Source organism: Salmo trutta, chromosome 16, assembly GCF_901001165.1.
Source record: "Salmo trutta chromosome 16, fSalTru1.1, whole genome shotgun sequence".
Lineage (NCBI taxonomy): Eukaryota > Metazoa > Chordata > Actinopteri > Salmoniformes > Salmonidae > Salmo > Salmo trutta.
The window spans coordinates 59,702,898-59,719,875 of NC_042972.1; the positions used below are offsets into that span (position 1 = coordinate 59,702,898).

The 16,978-nt window shown below is 42.1% G+C and overlaps 1 protein-coding gene across 9 annotated transcripts in view; it reads right to left on the reverse strand.

The window, feature by feature from the left end:
• The window catches only part of LOC115151117 (receptor-type tyrosine-protein phosphatase T), a 587,678-nt gene extending 571,180 nt beyond the window's left edge, over positions 1–16,498 (reverse strand). For all 9 annotated transcript variants that reach the window (XM_029695125.1, XM_029695122.1, XM_029695121.1 and 6 more), the window contains exon 1: positions 15,972–16,498. In XM_029695125.1, coding sequence (XP_029550985.1) covers positions 15,972–16,047 — 76 coding nt within the window. In that variant the 5' untranslated portion in view covers positions 16,048–16,498. The remainder of the gene's footprint in view (positions 1–15,971) is intronic.
• Positions 16,499–16,978: the final 480 nt, after the last annotated feature.

A 16,978-nucleotide genomic window follows, 5' to 3' on the forward strand; every position in this document is an offset into this window, starting at 1 on the left:
TGTGTTAATAATATGCATATCCTAGCTTCTGAGTTGGTGTAGGAGGCAGTTAAAAATGGGCACATATTTTTTTCAAAATTCTCAATACTGCCACCGTGGCCCGTAGAGGTTAATGCGTTGCAACTTAAGTTATACACCTTGTATGTGAATCCATTCATTTTACAATATTAGTTAAATACACTTGCAATTAGATTATTATTTTTTGTAATAAGTATAATTATATTCAGAAAGTGTTTCAAAACAATTCAGTGAATTGGATGTGGTGGCGGACAGGTTGGTATTAAACACCACATCTGAAAGAAGAAAAAAAATCAGTCCAAAACCCTGTCACTGTCACTTTAGGGGCCCAGGCTGTATTGTACAAGGGTGAATGGTGGGACTTGGGGTAGAGTCACTCCATGGAAATGTAGGCTCCCCTCTCTGGTGTGCTCTCCCTCTTCCACTCTCTCCTCCTCTGCATCATCCTCTCCCTCTTCCTCCTCCTGTCCATGTTCCTCTCCCTCCAGTCTCCGCTCTCTCCTCTTCCTCTTCCTCTCTCCCTCCACTCTCCTCTTGCTCCAATCCTGCCTCCTCTTCCTCCACGCTCCACAGCTCGATCCCTCCTATCATCTCTAACTCCTCTTCCTCCCTGCCTTCTGCTGCTGAGCCCTGACTCTCCACATCACTTCCCTCGCTTTCACTGACCTAGAGGAACAGACTAACAGAGGGAGAGGGGAGGAGAACAGAGCAACAAATAGGATACAATTGTGGTCAGGAACATCATCTCTCTCTCTGTCACTCACACTATCTTCCTTCCTCTCTTTTTCTAAACCATACACATACTCTCTTCCTAATAATCACCTTGTAGGGTGAATTTCAGCGGTAGAAATGAATTGCATCAGTAGAAACAGGACAAAACAAGCAACTTGTTAGCTGCTACAGTATGTAAACAAATATCACTGCAACTCAATATCATATAAGCGCCACTGCACGGGCATCTACCCTAACATGACAGCTAACCTGTCAAATAATAGGAAAACGAGGCAATGTATAGCCTATGAATATCTGTACCTAGCAAACATGACAAACCATGACCTAAGATAAACACGAAGTCCTCTAATCTCCATTTCGGTGGCTAGTTAGCTGGTTGTCAGTATAGCCAGCTAGTGATAGTGACAGCTGAGGTTGAGACTTTGCAAGCGCAGCCCAAATTTACAGCTGCTAGCTATAGCAAGCAGCTTGGGCCGTTTCCATATGAATTACATGGGTTAAAACAAGACAAAACAACCAACTAGTTAGCTGACTATATACAGCTAAAACACTGCAACTATTTCCATGACACAGAGAGCAATCATTCGAGCGCCTGCTTCACCGCTGATGTGCTCACCTGTACCAACCAAGTGATCATGACAGGATTTGCTAATATGAGAGGTATTCCCCAAGTTTCACAGCGTCAAACATCAAAAACACCAAACATATCTGCTGTTTACTTAGTTCACTCAGTTTGACAGTATCGCTTTCAAAGTGCAAGGACGTGTCCGAACCCGTATCACCAACCAACATACATTTATATTTTTGTTCAGTGTAACATGTAAAGTGTTGGTCCCATGTTTCATGAGCCGAAATAAAAGATCACCGAAATGTTCTTTACACATAAAAAGCTTATTTCTCTAAAATGTTGTGTAAAAATTTGTTTACACCCCTGTTAGTGAGCATTTCTCCTTTACCAAGATAATCCATCCACCTGACAGGTGTGGCATATCAAGAAGCTGATTAAACCTGGGGACAATTTTACATTTACATTTACGTAATTTAGCAGACGCTCTTATCCAGAGCGACTTACAAATTGGTGCATTCACCTTATGACATCCAGTGGAACAACCAATTTACAATAGTACATCTATATCTTTTTGGGGGGAGGGTGGGGGGGAGGGTTAGAAGGATTACTTAATCCTATCCCAGGTATTCCTTAAAGAGGTGGGGTTTCAGGTGTCTCCGGAAGGTGGTGATTGACTCTGCTGTCCTGGCGTCGTGAGGGAGCTTGTTCCACCATTGGGGTGCCAGAGCAGCGAACAGTTTTGACTGGGCTGAGCGGGAACTGTGCTTCCGCAGAGGTAGGGAGGCGAGCAGGCCAGAGGTGGATGAATGCAGTGCCCTTCTTTGGGTGTAGGGACTGATCAGAGCCTGAAGGTATGGAGGTGCCGTTCCCCTCACAGCTCCGTAGGCAAGCACCATGGTCTTGTAGCAGATGCGAGCTTCAACTGAAAGCCAGCGGAGTGTGCGGAGGAGCGGGGTGACGTGAGAGAACTTGGGAAGGTTGAACACCAGACGGGCTGCAACAATAAAAGGCCACTCTAAAATGCAAAGTTTTGTCACACAACACAATGCCACAGATATCTCAAGTTTTGAGGGAGTGTACAGACTGCAGCAATGTCCAACAAAGCTGTTGCCAGAGAATTTTAATTTATCTTAGAGAATTTGGCAGTACGTCCAACCGGCTTAACAACCACAGACCACGTGTATGGTGTCAGGCCGAGCGGTTTGCTGATGTCAACGTTGTGAACAGAGTGCTCCATGGTGGCGGTGGGGTTATGGTATAGGAAGGTGTTATAGTGTGGACACTATATAAATAATTACATGGTTATTATTAGCATTGACTGTGACCTTTCCCCTTTGATGATGTCATCACTAAGAGTCAGATCTGTGCGATGTGATTCTACCACCGGTTGAGTGGGCTATATAGTTCTGCTATTTTTGTACCGTTTGTACCTGGCTGTACACCTTTTAGTTATTGGGTTGAAAGTAAAGGAAAGTAATATTGAAATGTGTGTGGGCATTCCTTGTCAAGGTACTACATCTTTTTGGCGACGAGGATAAAACTTTATCAACTTGTACAGGGCGAGGTGCTAGCTAGCTAAGAAACAGTGGAGGTAGTCAGTTAGCTAGCTAGCTTAATGAGCGACGGAGAGCAGGTGTTCATGGGTTGTGTTAGTGGCATGTTCCATGCCTTGTCCCCGCACATCTACATGCATAACTACAGGGAGTAAAACCTGATACTCAGGTGCAGTGCGACCAAAGCACGACTGCAATAAAGACAGCAGGGAACGATCCTGCAAACACGACCAAAATAAAAAAAAATCCAAATATCAACAAAAATATCCCAACAACAGTGGCCAACCAAGAACTTAAATCAAAATATACCTATCTAAACACAGACTGAAACAATTAAAGGCATTACACTTGCGAGAAAGCATATGAAAACATTCAATCAACCAGTCAAACCGTGAGATTTTAGCATTAATACATAGTCTTGAGAGAGGTGAATGACTAGCTAGCTAGCTAATGCTAACTTAGCTCAAAGAAAACCATAACAAACCCACGTTAGGTACAACATACATTGCACCACACATAGCTGGCAAATAGCTTAGCATTAGCTCATTATAATCAATACAACCTCCAAAAAATTATTTTACACATAGGTGTCCATTACAATCTATGCAATAATTATTTGTCACCAGTACTTGAAAATGTGAATAAAACTGTAAATACATTATGCTCCATACATACATAAAAACATATGTACTGTATGCTACAGTAGAAATGACAACACGATATACAGAAAATAAGGCACTTAATTTGATAGGAACGCACACATGTCCAAAGTTATTATTTGTAAGGAAAACAACAATGAAGGCAATGCGAGCGCCAGCCAGAAAATGTGCCAGTTCATGCAAGACTGTGCAATTGTCTGCAAATCACGCCTCGCCAACCTGGAACAGGGCGATGATTAGTTATGCCGCTTATCGCCCATTTGTGTTCACGGCTTTATGACGTGGAACAAGATTTAAAAAACTCCAGCCAAAGCCTGCACATGCTTCAGTGTCAACAACAACGCTTTGGTCACCTTTATCACAGTCCTGGCAGAACTCACAAAGACACTCACTTCAAGTGTGTTTTTTTCTACCCAGTGACAGGGCTAGGTCGAAACTTACTGTAGTATAGTGTAGAAGTATATCTCAGGGCACACGAGCGCCCAAGTCTGACCTTTTCACAAGGGACTAAATAATGTGGCAGGCATTAGTACACTCCGACAAATTGACATTAGCCTAACCAATTAGGGGCATTTAATCTTCCCGCGAAGAAACAAAGCAGGCCATTGGCGGTAGAGGAAGTGTCTGGGGGAAGTGTGTGTGTGAATGCTGGGGAAAGGTTAATGGTCTCTCTGGAGGGAGAGAATGCACAAGGGGTCTTTGTTACCCTTCCAGACGCATCACTCTGACAAAGCCCCAGGTCTTGAAGGAGCTCAGCCAGTTCATTACTGCCAGCTTTCATTCTGCCGGGCTAACATTGACTTTAATGCAATTTAATACTTTCACTTTCCCCTCCTATTTGTCTGCCGCTGTCTTTCTTTAATCCTCAGAAAGGGAGAAGACAGTTTTTTTCAAATCCCCTTTTGTTAGCCAAAGAACTGACGCATAGACAAGGTTGACTGGTTGTCTTATTGAGATCCGTTATTTGAAGATGGTGGTTATACAGTATGTCAGTTATAGGGCCTGATAACATGTTCAAGGGAGATTGACATGGTCCAGAAAGTCCATGAGTAAAAACACCACCCTGATCAGCGTGAACTACAGTGTGCACTTTTAACCATACCTAAGTCAAAGCATGGATGGACACCGTTCTCCTTCACAACGTGCAAATCACCGGTGGCTAAAAAGCTCCACCTGGCTAAGCTAAAGGAGCAGCCGCATGAGACGAGCTTCCAGAATAGACCATTTCTTTCTGACACGGCACTGTCAAGTCCTCAGAAGCCAATAAATTAAGCTATGAAGTCTCTCAAGGCCTGACAAGAGGTAACAGGAAAGGTTAGAAATGGGCATCTTTGAATGTGCCCCTCACGATGACAGAATGTCCTCTCGTGGATGTGACTGAGGCCAGGAGGTGGACCCATCCCTGGGAACCATCTGGGATCAAAGGTAATGAGCGCTGTGACATCCATTTCGACAACATAATGGCCAATTCGGTCCTCCGAGCTGGATTGCTATTGTCACTTCATCGACTTCTGGAGAGGCTTGTTTCATTCAAATATACAGTGCATTCGGAAAGTATTCAGACCCCTTCACTTTTTCCACATTTTGTTTCATTACAGCCTTATTCAAAAATGGATTAAATTGTTTTTTTCCCTCATCAATCTACACACAATACCCCATAATGGCAAATCAAAACAGGTTTTTAGAAATGCAATTGATGTCTTTATTGAGATAAATAAAACACATTCGATCTCTATCTACGGTTTGGGAAAATCATTTCCTATTCCTCTCTTTTCCAAAAACAACAGAAAATTAAACAACAACAACAGCTGATTAATGCCATTCTGGAACTAGACTAACAATACTCCTTTCCATCACCAGAACGTTACAAAGAAAGGCCTTATTGTTGGTCTAATTCCAGAATAGCATTAATCAGCTGTTTTGTTGTTTAATTTTCTTCAAACTCAGTACAATTTACTATCCACAGATAAGACTAAGCAGCATTTACTCCGCACAAGTGGCTTTGTTTATGAGCATGGAGAAAAGGCTAGTCGACTTCTAGCTCAACAGCTCAAGTGCAAATCTGCCTCACAGCTGATTCCCAAAATGTACAGTACCACACGTATTCATACAGTTAATCCCATTGAAATTAATAATTGCAAGGGAAATCCCCTGGCCCAGATGGCTACCCAATCGAATTTTACAATAAGTTTTCTGCCAAACTGGCACCACTCTTTCTTGAAATGTTCAAACATGGCCTGGACCAGAGTACCACAATCTCTGATGGAGAACCCAGCGAAGATGCATATGAGTGTGGCTCATAAAGACCTTTCTCGCTTTTGAATGCAGACGTTAAAATGTTAGAATGTTAAAATGGCTCGCCTCTCGATTAAAGTCTACTATGACAGACCTCATATCAATGGATCAGACAGGGTTTATTTAGGGTTGCCACTCCTTTTCTAACAATTGGTATCTGCTCAATGTCATACACTCCTGCATCTTCAGACGTTGCTGAAGTAATTAATCTCTTTACATGCAGAGAAGGCATTTGACAGAATGGGACTATTTATTCTCTGTACTGGGAAAATGTGGCTTTGGAGTGAACTTCATTTCCTGGATCTGATTGTTTTACTCATTAATCAAGGCATCAGTATAAACAAACTGCGTTCACAGTGTTTCCCATTGTTAAGGGCCACACGCCAAGGATGTCTAATGTCCCTTCTGTTATTTGCCCTGGCAATAGAACCCCTTTCTATTATGCTAAAGGTCACACCCTCAATACATGGTATTTACAGATGGGGACTGGAACACAAACATTTACATTTACATTTAAGTCATTTAGCAGACGCTCTTATCCAGAGCGACTTACAAATTGGTGCATTCACCTTATGATATCCAGTGGAACAACCACTTTACAATAGTGCATCTAAATCTTTTAAGGGGGGGGTTAGAAGGATTACTTTATCCTATCCCAGGTATTCCTTAAAGAGGTGGGGTTTCAGGTGTCTCCGGAAGGTGGTGATTGACTCCGCTGTCCTGGCGTCGTGAGGGAGCTTGTTCCACCATTGGGGTGCCAGAGCAGCAAACAGTTTTGACTGGGCTGAGCGGGAACTGTGCTTCCTCAGAGGTAGGGAGGCGAGCAGGCCAGAGGTGGATGAACGCAGTGCCCTTGTTTGGGTGTAGGGCCTGATCAGAGCCTGAAGGTACGGAGGTGCCGTTCCCCTCACAGCTCCGTAGGCAAGCACCATGGTCTTGTAGCGGATGCGAGCTTCAACTGGAAGCCAGTGGAGAGAGCGGAGGAGCGGGGTGACGTGAGAGAACTTGGGAAGGTTGAACACCAGACGGGCTGCGGCGTTCTGGATGAGTTGTAGGGGTTTAATGGCACAGGCAGGGAGCCCATACAAAGTTTCCTTGTATGCAGATGACTTGCTTTTATATATCAAACCTTGAAGTGTGTATCCCTGATATAGTGGATCTACTGAGTAGGTTTGGTGTGTTTGTTCAGGTTAGGAATAGAAATTCTCGAAAAGTGAATGTTTTACTATTAATGAATTAGCATTACAAATTCCACAGGATATCATTCCATTTCATATGTCCATGTCTAGCTTTAAATATTTAGGGCTCAATATCACCTGTACCTTGTCTTCCCTCCATGATGACAACTTAATTCCCCTTATTAACATCTCTGGACTTTCAGAGATCGAATATTCTCCACCTTACTTTAGCTGGTAAAGTGAATTGTATCAAGATAAATGTATTGCCCCGATTTCTGTACATGTTACAATGTCTCCCTCTTTTTCTACCCATGTCTTTTCTCATTTCAGTGGTTAAACTTGTATCTTCTTTTTATGGGGTGGTGGGAATCCAAGAATACTTAAAGTATTCCCCCAGAGAGATAGAACACACGGAGGACAAGCCCTTCCTAACTTTATACAGTATATTATTACTGAGCAGCAAATATACACCACATTATTTACTGGCGTCACACTCCAGAAACTGACTAGTGTCAACAGAAGCCAACTCCTGTTTATCTTTGCCAGCTTTAGTCTCCTCCAGTATTCCTCTCTCAGCTTCAACCTACACATCCAATCCAATTGTTAACAGTACTCTTAAACACTGAACTCAACTCCATCAACATTTTTAATTCTGTGATTTCTTTATTCAATGTTCTATATGTCATAATCACCTCTTCCTTCCAGCTAAACTGGATTCAACTTTCAGGCTGTGGCAGAGGAATGGACTTATCAAGTGTAATGACCTCTATATTGATGGCACCTTTTCCAATTTTGACAACCTCGCTATCAAATGCAATCTACACCGTTCAAGTTTTTTGGGGGTATTTCCAATTCCGCTGCTGTAATGAGCATATGAAATGTATTTATTAGACTGCTTTTCTAGTTTAAATCGCTGGCACGGAGGCCAATCAAAGTAGATTAGGTCACACACTACAAATTAAAACACCATCAAAAGAAACTGAAATTATAGCCTAACAATATGTTAACATAATAGGCCATAGTCTATATACAGTGCATTCGGAAAGTATTCAGACCCCTTGACTTTTTCCACGTTGTTATGTTACAGCCATATTCTAAAATGGATTCAATAGTTTTTCCCCCTCATCAATCTACACACAATACCCCATAATGACAAAGCAAAAACAGGTTTTTATCAATTTTAGCACAGTTTTTACAAATAAAAAACGGAAATATCACATTTACATAAGTATTCAGACTCTTTACTCAGTATTTTGTTGAAGCACCTTTGGCAGCGATTACAGCCTCAAGTCTTCTTGGGTATGATGGGTTCAAGTCCAGGCTCTGGCTGGGCCACTCAAGGACATTCAGAGACTTGTCCCAATGCCACCCCTGCATTGTCTTGGCTGTGTGCTTAGGGTCGTTGCCCTGATGGAAGTTGAAACATCGCCCCAGTCTGAGGTCTTGAGCGCTGTAGAGCAGGTTTTCATCAAGGATCTCTCTGTACTTTGCTCCGTTCATCTTTCCCTCGATCCTGACTAGTCTCCCAGTCCCTGCCGCTGAAAAAAATCCCCACAGCATGATGCTGCCACCACCATGGCTCACCGTAGTGATGGTGCCAGGTTTTCTCCAGACGTGACGCTCTGCATTAAGGCCAAAGAGTTCGATCTTTGTTTCATCAGATCAGAGAATCTTGTTTCTCATGGTCTGAGTCCTTTAGGTGCCTTTTGGAAAACTCCAAGAGGGCTGGCATGTGCCTTTTACTGAGGAGTTACTTCCGTCTGGCCACTCTACCATAAAGGCCTGATTGGTGGAGTGCTGCAGAGATGGTTGTTCTTCTGGATGGTTCTCCCATCTCCACAGAGAAATTCTGGACCTCTTTCAGAGTGACCATTGGGTTCTTGGTCACCTCCCTGACCAAGGCCCTTCTCCACTGAGTGTTTAGTTTGGCCAGGCGGCAAGCTATAGGGAGAGTCTTGGTGGTTCCATACTTCTTCCATTTAAGAATGATGGAGGCCACTGTGTTCTTGGGGACCTTCAATGCTGCAGAATTTTTTTAGTACCCTTCCCCAGATCTGTGCCTCAACACAATCCTGTCTCGGAGCTGTACGAATGTTTCCTTCGACCTCATGGCTTGGTTTTTGCTCTGACATGCACTGTCAACTGTGGGATCTTTTTAGACAGGTGTGTTCCTTTCCAAATCATGTTCAATCAATCAAATTTACCACACTTGGACTCCAATCAAGTTGTTGAAACATCGCAAGGATTATCAACAGAAACAGGATGGACCTGAGCTCAATTTAGAGTCTCATGGCAAAGGGTCTGAATACTTATGTAAATAAGGTATCTGTTTTTTATTTTAATACACTTAATAAACATTTCTTAAAACCTGTTTTTGCTTTGTCATTATAGGGTATTGTGTGTAGATTGATGAAGAACATTTTTTATTTAATCCGTTTTAGAATAATTCTGTAATGTAAGAAAATATGGAAAAAGTCAAGGGGTCTGAATACTTTCCGAATGCACTGTAGACTAATACAGTGGTCACCAACTTTTTGGTGCACTGTACCTGTAAAATCTAATATGAGGAGCACTTTTCCATGGCTACCCTCTAAATTTGAAATAAATGTTTGACGGAGAGGCAGAGACGGCTGGCAGTGCAGCAGCTTTTAGTTTGAGACTTCCAATCTGAGCAGCAATTTGCCGGTAATTATTTCCGTTGATGACAGAAGTAATTATCTATTAATCAAGTCTGAATTTACGTTAACCCCCTCTTCCTCTCTGTCCAATTAACGGTAATATTTTTGATGGATCCTGACAATTACGTCGGGGGAAGGGAATGTGCATGTACTTCTCCATCTATCTCACACTGAGGAGGAGCGAGAGAGAAATAGAGATGGAGAAATGACGGTGCATGCCATTATCGATGAAGATATCTGGCTAGTTGGTGCGGGCTTGTTGGTGTGAGGGTGGGTGGGACAGAGAAAGCGAAGGAGAAAGAGAAAAATAAGGAGAAAGAGAGACAATGGAGAAAGAAAGATAACAGTCAAAGACGATGGGAGAGCAGAGTGGAGACAGGAGGCAGATGCTGGATTACTGTACTGTGAGTCCTGGGAGAATTGAGGGCTCACTTCGCAAACATCACGTAGAAAGACGCCTGTTTGAGAGCTGGAGGATTGTTGAGCAAACCGTGAGCGGAGCTTCCACAGCCTCGAGGGGGCCTTCCTTATACTGGCACAGTCTCTTGAGTCTACACAGAGGAGCTCTCTCTTTCTGTCTATCCATCCCTTTCATTCTCCATTCTCTCTCATACACTCTCTTCCCCAACGTAACCTGAACCTTCCCCTCTTACTCTTCCCTCTCCCTATCTTGCCTCCACACTCTCCTGCGCGCTCCCCCTCCCTCTCTATCTCCCTTTAGCTCACCACTCTGATTTCAGTAGTAGAGTTTCTGCTACTGTGTAATGAAGAGCTGCTTCCCAAATAGCACACTATTTCCTATATAGTTGCACTAATTTTGACGAGAGCCAATAGACACTCTGGTTAAAAGTAGTACACTATGTAAGGAATAGGGTGCCATTTGGAAAACACCCAAGGTGTGGGGAGATTGGCCTCCTGTGTATGGTCTCAAAATCCTCAGCTTTAGTTTCCCTCTCTGAATAGAATTCCGGCAAGACACAATATAGTGTAAGACGATAGCATGAGATGGATGTCGCTGATTAATTGCTAGCTACAACGCTAGAGTTCTTTTTTTAGGGATGATTTGGTATTTCTGTGTAGTCTTGATAACATCCAAACACAAGTCCAACAGTTTCTTTAACGTGAGAACTATACTAATCGCCATCAATTGATAAGAAAATGTCCACTTACTGTATGGCGTAGGAATAGAACACATGAAAATAGAGGAAAACAATGTTTGTGATTTTTTCCTAGATAATAGTCCTATTGTGTGTCACTTCCTCGCCAGTCAGGCTATGATAATTTGTTTGTCCCTTTCTCACACCACAAACAATGGCGAGAGAGGTGTTTGCTTAAATTACGGTTTATGTCTTGACCTGCTCTGTCAATTCCCAGGTGACAGTACAACGGATCAATTTACCCCCGGACGTTCAGGAATCTCTCAAAAATTGGGCAATACCTGTAAATCCAGCGCTGCACAATGAGAAAAACATAATTAAATTGTATCACCTTTTAAACCCTCGGAAACCCCTGCTATCAGGAAACCCCTGCACCGACTCTCTCTTTTTCTCCATTTCTCTTTCCCTCTATCTTCCCCTCTCCCTCATCCTCCCTCCCTCACTCTCCCTCACTCTCTCTCTCTCTCATCCTCTTTCTACTGAGTCATTATGTGCTTCGTGCCTTGAAATATCAGGTTAAACTTTGAGCAACTACAGAATGTCAGGTCCGGTATCACAAAAAGTCTCAGAGAACTGATCTAGGATCAGGTCGCCCCCTCAATATTCATTATGATTTAAAGGACAAAACTGATCCTAGATAGTTCAGCACTCTTACTCTAAAACACTTTCTAAATATGGGCCCTGGTTTTCACCTCAAAGAATATGAGCCTCGGTCAGCAATAAAACCAGGCATCCCTCCTCTGCTTCACAACAAGGTTTTCAGGCATGATATCTAGCTTTTAAGTATGTCATTGAAAAAGAGCGAGAGAGAGAGAGACATTCTTCCAGCGGCACAGGCCTGCCCCTGTATTAAGCTGTCATTTAGTCAGGCAAATAGAATAAGTGCTGTGGATTAGGGTGACACAGTCATGCAGATAAGCAGACCACTGGCAAATACAGCTCCATCCACTCACACTGCAAATGCAGCTCTCTTCTCCGGAAAAAAAGAGAGAATGTGACCGGGTGTCGAGCATACTAAACAGACAGTACCGGTGAGTGACAGACAGCTCGTCAAAAAGTGCTCCTGCCACTCTGCTGCCCCGCTGCTGCCACGGCAACACAAGGGGCCAGACGATAACGGGGAGTTGAAAGAAACAATTAGGCTTCTGACAGGTTCTCATGGACTGATTGGGAAAAATCATGTTCCAGATATATTTTTCTCCTTTTTTACTGTTTTCAACCTTTTTTTCTAAAAGGCCCAAAGGATAGGCATGCGTGTGAAATTCATTAACTCTCCGACAGCCTCCCAACCCCATTTGTGCTCTCAGGTGTTTCATTTCTCGACCACTTGAAGTACATTTTTCCCCTCTCTGAAGTTCTGGAGGTGTAGTCGTTTCCCCTATCAGTGCTTGAGTGACTCCCAGTTACATTTGCTGGGGAAATCAGTTGAATTGCTTGCCACAATTTCTTGTTTGGATGACATCCAGTTTCTTTAACCATCTTCTATTACAATATCCAGACCTCTTTGAAACTGTTATTCAAAATTAATTTTACTTCAATCACATCCTGAAATTAAAAGTTAAAGTGTATGTTTTGTCTACCTGTGGAATAAAGCACAAATATGGAAGTATAGTGACAGAGCAGTACTCAATTAAAATAACTATACTGAACAAAGAAATAAACGCAACATGTAAAGTGTTGGTCCCATGTTTCATGAGCTGAAATAAAAGATCCCAGAAATGTTCCATACGCACAAAAAGCTTATTTCTCTCAACTTGGGTGCACAAATGTGTTTACATCCTTGTTAGTGAGCATTTCTCCTTTGCCAAGATAATCCAGCCACCTGACAGGTGTGGCATATCAAGAAGCTGATTAAACAGCATGATCGTTACACAGGTGCACCTTGTGCTGGGGACAGTAAACGGCCACTCTAAAATGTGCAGTTTTGTCACACAACTCAATGCTACAGATGTCTCGAGGAAGTGTACAATTGGCATGCTGACTGCAGGAATGTCCACCAGAGCTGTTGCCAGAGAATTGAATGTTCATTTCTCTACCATACGTTGTTTTAGAGAATTTGGCAGTATGTTTAACTGACCTCACAGCTGCAGACTCTGTTTAAGCACGCCAGCCCAGGACCTCCACATACAGCTTTTTCACCCATTGAGCATGTTTGAGATGCTCTGGATCAACATGTACACAGCGTGTTCCAGTTCCTGCCAATATCCAGCAATTTGGCAAAACCATTGAAGACAAATGGGACAACATTCCATAGGCCACAATCAACAGCCTGATCAACTCTATGCAAAGGAGATGCGTCATGCGGCATGATGCAAATGGGGGTCACACCAGATACTGACTGGTTTTCTGATCCACACCCATACTTTTTTTTTAAGGTACAGTATCTGTGACCAAGAGATGCGTATCTGTGTTCCCAGTCATGTGAAATCCTTAGATTAGGTCTAATTAATTTATTTCAATTCACTGATTTCCTTATATGAACTGTAACTCAGTAACATCTTTGAAATCGTTGCGTTTATATTTGTGTTCAGTGTAAATAATATCCCAAGTCAAACCAATCCTAAATAACATACCTCCCTTTTTGGCTTCAGCCATAGTGGAATATCAACAAAACCTAACAGAAATGTTGTATAAATACTCTGGAGCAAACTGAAGTTCATGGTAAACACACACACACACACAGACACTCTCTAAGCCGCCAATGTGTGTGTCCTTCAGCAGGTTGACATTTATTGTCATGAGTTTTGTCCTGGAGGCAGAAAAGTGATTTTCCCTTAGATAGGCCAGCTGCAAAGTCAAAATTGACTATATATATTTTTTTTTTAAACGAAAACAAAAATGGGCGTTTGTCTTAATTTAAGGTCAGCGTTAGGCATTAGGGTTAGCAGTATGCCTAATGTTAGGGTTAGGGTTAGTTTAAAAATCTTAAGATATGATGACTTTGTGGCTGTGCCAGCTAGTGACCACTTTGCAGAGCTGCTGCCAGAACAAGATTTATGACGAAAACACGAACCTGCTCCCTAAAATGGAAGGGCTGGCGAGAGGGGCCTTGAACACTGACACTGCATCAGCCTGGAATTACCATTAGTCTGGCAGCACTTGGCTAGCGAGTGTCCTCTCCAGCATACAGAGTGACTGCTGTCTCCTGTTACAATGCAGGTGTTAGGGTGCTGCAGGATGATGTATGCAAAAGAGTGGGGAGCCCTTGGTAATGTATGCAGAGAAGCTACATTTTTTCACTAGATTTCTTTCCTTGGCAAAGGGGCAATGGCCAGTGAAAAAAACGCCATGGGCTGCATTCAACACTACTATTTCCCATTGAAATTAATAATGTTGGTTGTCTGTTCTTCAGCTTATTTGGGAGAGTGGTGCTGAAATGCATATGACTGACTGGCATGATATATCAATTCATAAAAAATAAAATAAATATCTACACAGAATATCCTGATTTACAGCAGGGCCTACTGCACATTATATATTAAAGTTGTGTAACTAATGCGCATAACCAACAACAAAATAGGTTTCCATGAGTTTGTCCAAGAATTAAGTTTGATTTTAAAAAATAAATCAGTCTACCACCAAATCCATATGGAGTTATGCATCGGAAATAAATAAAATGGACACCAATCCATAAAGTGTGATCATCAATTTCTACGATAACCACAAACGTAAGTAATAAACTGCCTTAATTTAAAAAAAGAAGAATGGGTATTCCAAGGGTCTCGGATTTACAACCATCTTTGTCCTTGGCTGTTTAGTAAAGTTCACTTGCGCGCATGATCCTCTGGTGTGGGTGAGCGTAATATAATGATGTGCCCAGAGCGCCACCTTACGGGTGAACAACTCAGCAGGCAGACCGTTTCGAGCTCATGAACACCGAAGATGGTGGATAAATGAAGACAATTCACTCTGGTCATTGATATTTTTTTAAATGGTCAGTTCCCGTCAACTTAACTGTGTGTGTGTCCCATAGACACCCAAGGCAATAGCAGCAGGTTCTGGTCTACTTAATTAATTGACTTTCATTTAACCAGAAAACCCCCCAGAAAATAACAGCCAGTGGGGTGTCTCGCTTTCTCATCCGTCTCTGATGAATACGTTTTGTAGCCTTGCTCATACACGAGAGAAGAAATTCAATCGCACTGAAAAAGTATGATAAAAATTGTGAAACAAATAACATAAACATTTTAATTTAAAATTCGGCCTTTTAGTCTCCCGATTTCAACCACGTTCAGAAATGTCATGATTATTAATTGTATTTTCTTATTTAGATTAGTTGTTCTGTTTATTAACTGTGGATTTGAAGAAGGCCTACATTTATTTAATGATTTTGTTCATTAGGCCTACTATCAGATATTCAAGTAGACTACAGTTTGAGAGCAAGAAAAAGCTAACGTGACTGAGACAGCAGTCTGTTCCGTGGTATCAAGTTATTTTAACATTTCGTCCAACTACAGTCATGTTAAACTGTTTAAATATAGGTTACAGCACAAATATATTTTCCACGAAAACTTTTGCCACAATGTAGTAATGGGTCTGTCACTTATTTCCAATCAAAACCTCATTTCGAATCGCGAGTATGAATATGGGAGGTAGATAAAATCCGTACATAGCCTAGACTGGTTATAGGAATTAGCCTAGTGTATAGTGAAATGTTGTTTTAAAAAAAAATAAAAGCAGAGTTTATTCGAGTTGGTCCACGAATAGCCTATTCAACGTTATGCGTAGATTACTTATTATCACGTTATAAACTACTCAGAAATTACTGCCACTTTGTTTCTCGACTTTGTCAATGTCATGTTTTATAGCCCAGGCTACTTGTGAAAAAAAGCTTGACCAAAAGCTCCCCAAATTGCTCTTTGAGTAACAAGTGCTCGAAGGGCGTGCATTTTGATACCGTGTGTGTGTGTGTGTGTGTGTTGGGAGCGTACGTGCGTGCGTGTGTAGCCTACAATATTCGAAAAGTATGTAGCCTACAATATTCGAAAATAAAAGTTGGAGACGCAGCATTAACTCCTACGCATGCACCTGCCCACAGTCCCTGCGTATCGCCATATCCAAAGCACAGACTCTACTGAGATGAAAGTAGCCTATAGGCTTCTAAGCACTTCCGAGAAACAAGAATACACTTACCTGGAAAGAACTGTCCACATATTAAGTCCAGCAGTTGAAAAAGAAGCGAAGCAATGATGTAGTTCCCTTTGTCCATTTTGTCAGTGACTATTTTACATGCGCGCCTCCCGTCCGTTTACTCTCTGACTGTATACACTGACAGTATCCTCGCATTGGTATTGCAGTGAGGGAGTAGACCTACTGAAAGGCAGTAGACAGCAATTCCGACGTGATTGTTTGACTTCAATCAGTAACTGATGGCAAGCGGAGTTGAGAACAGACGGAGAAGAGCGAGGAGAGTGGCAGAGGATTCCGATGTCCCCCGGTTCCCTATAGCCTACCTGCCGCTCCGACACGACGTTTGAACCTCTATCTCTGCGTTGGAGTCTTATAATTCCGCTGTGCTGGGGCAGAAGAAAGACGTGACAGTGTGCGAGGTATTCTTTCTCCAGTGCTGACACTCACTTCTGATGCCGAAAGTGCGGCTGCTTCCTAAAAAAGAGCAGCCTGTCGTGCGCCCAATGAAAGCTTCCCGCACGTTGATAACCTTTTAGCTATGTCAAAAGTGAGATTTTATTGGCACCCTTGATGAAGATAAGCAAAAAAGATTGTATAAAATAAATAATGCAAATACATATTGTATGCTAATATTTTTGGGGGAAATTATATTACTTTATACTAATACAATAGAAAAAAAAAAGATTTTGTTTAACAAGTAATAAAAAAACATCTAAAAAACATAGGGGTCAAAATTATTAGCACCTCTGTTTTCAAAACCTCACTTTGCACGGATAACAGCACTGAGCCTTTTACTAAAAATGTTATGAGATCTTAAACCATTCATAAATTATCTTTCCAGATCCTTGATATCCTTCACCTGCGTTTATGGACTGCCCTCTTCAATTCACAGGGGATTTTTTATTTAACTAGGCAAGTCAGTTAAGAACAAACTGCCTTGTTCAGGGACAGAGAAAAATATTTTTACCTTGTCAGCTCGTGGATTTGATCCAGCAACCTTTCGGTTACTG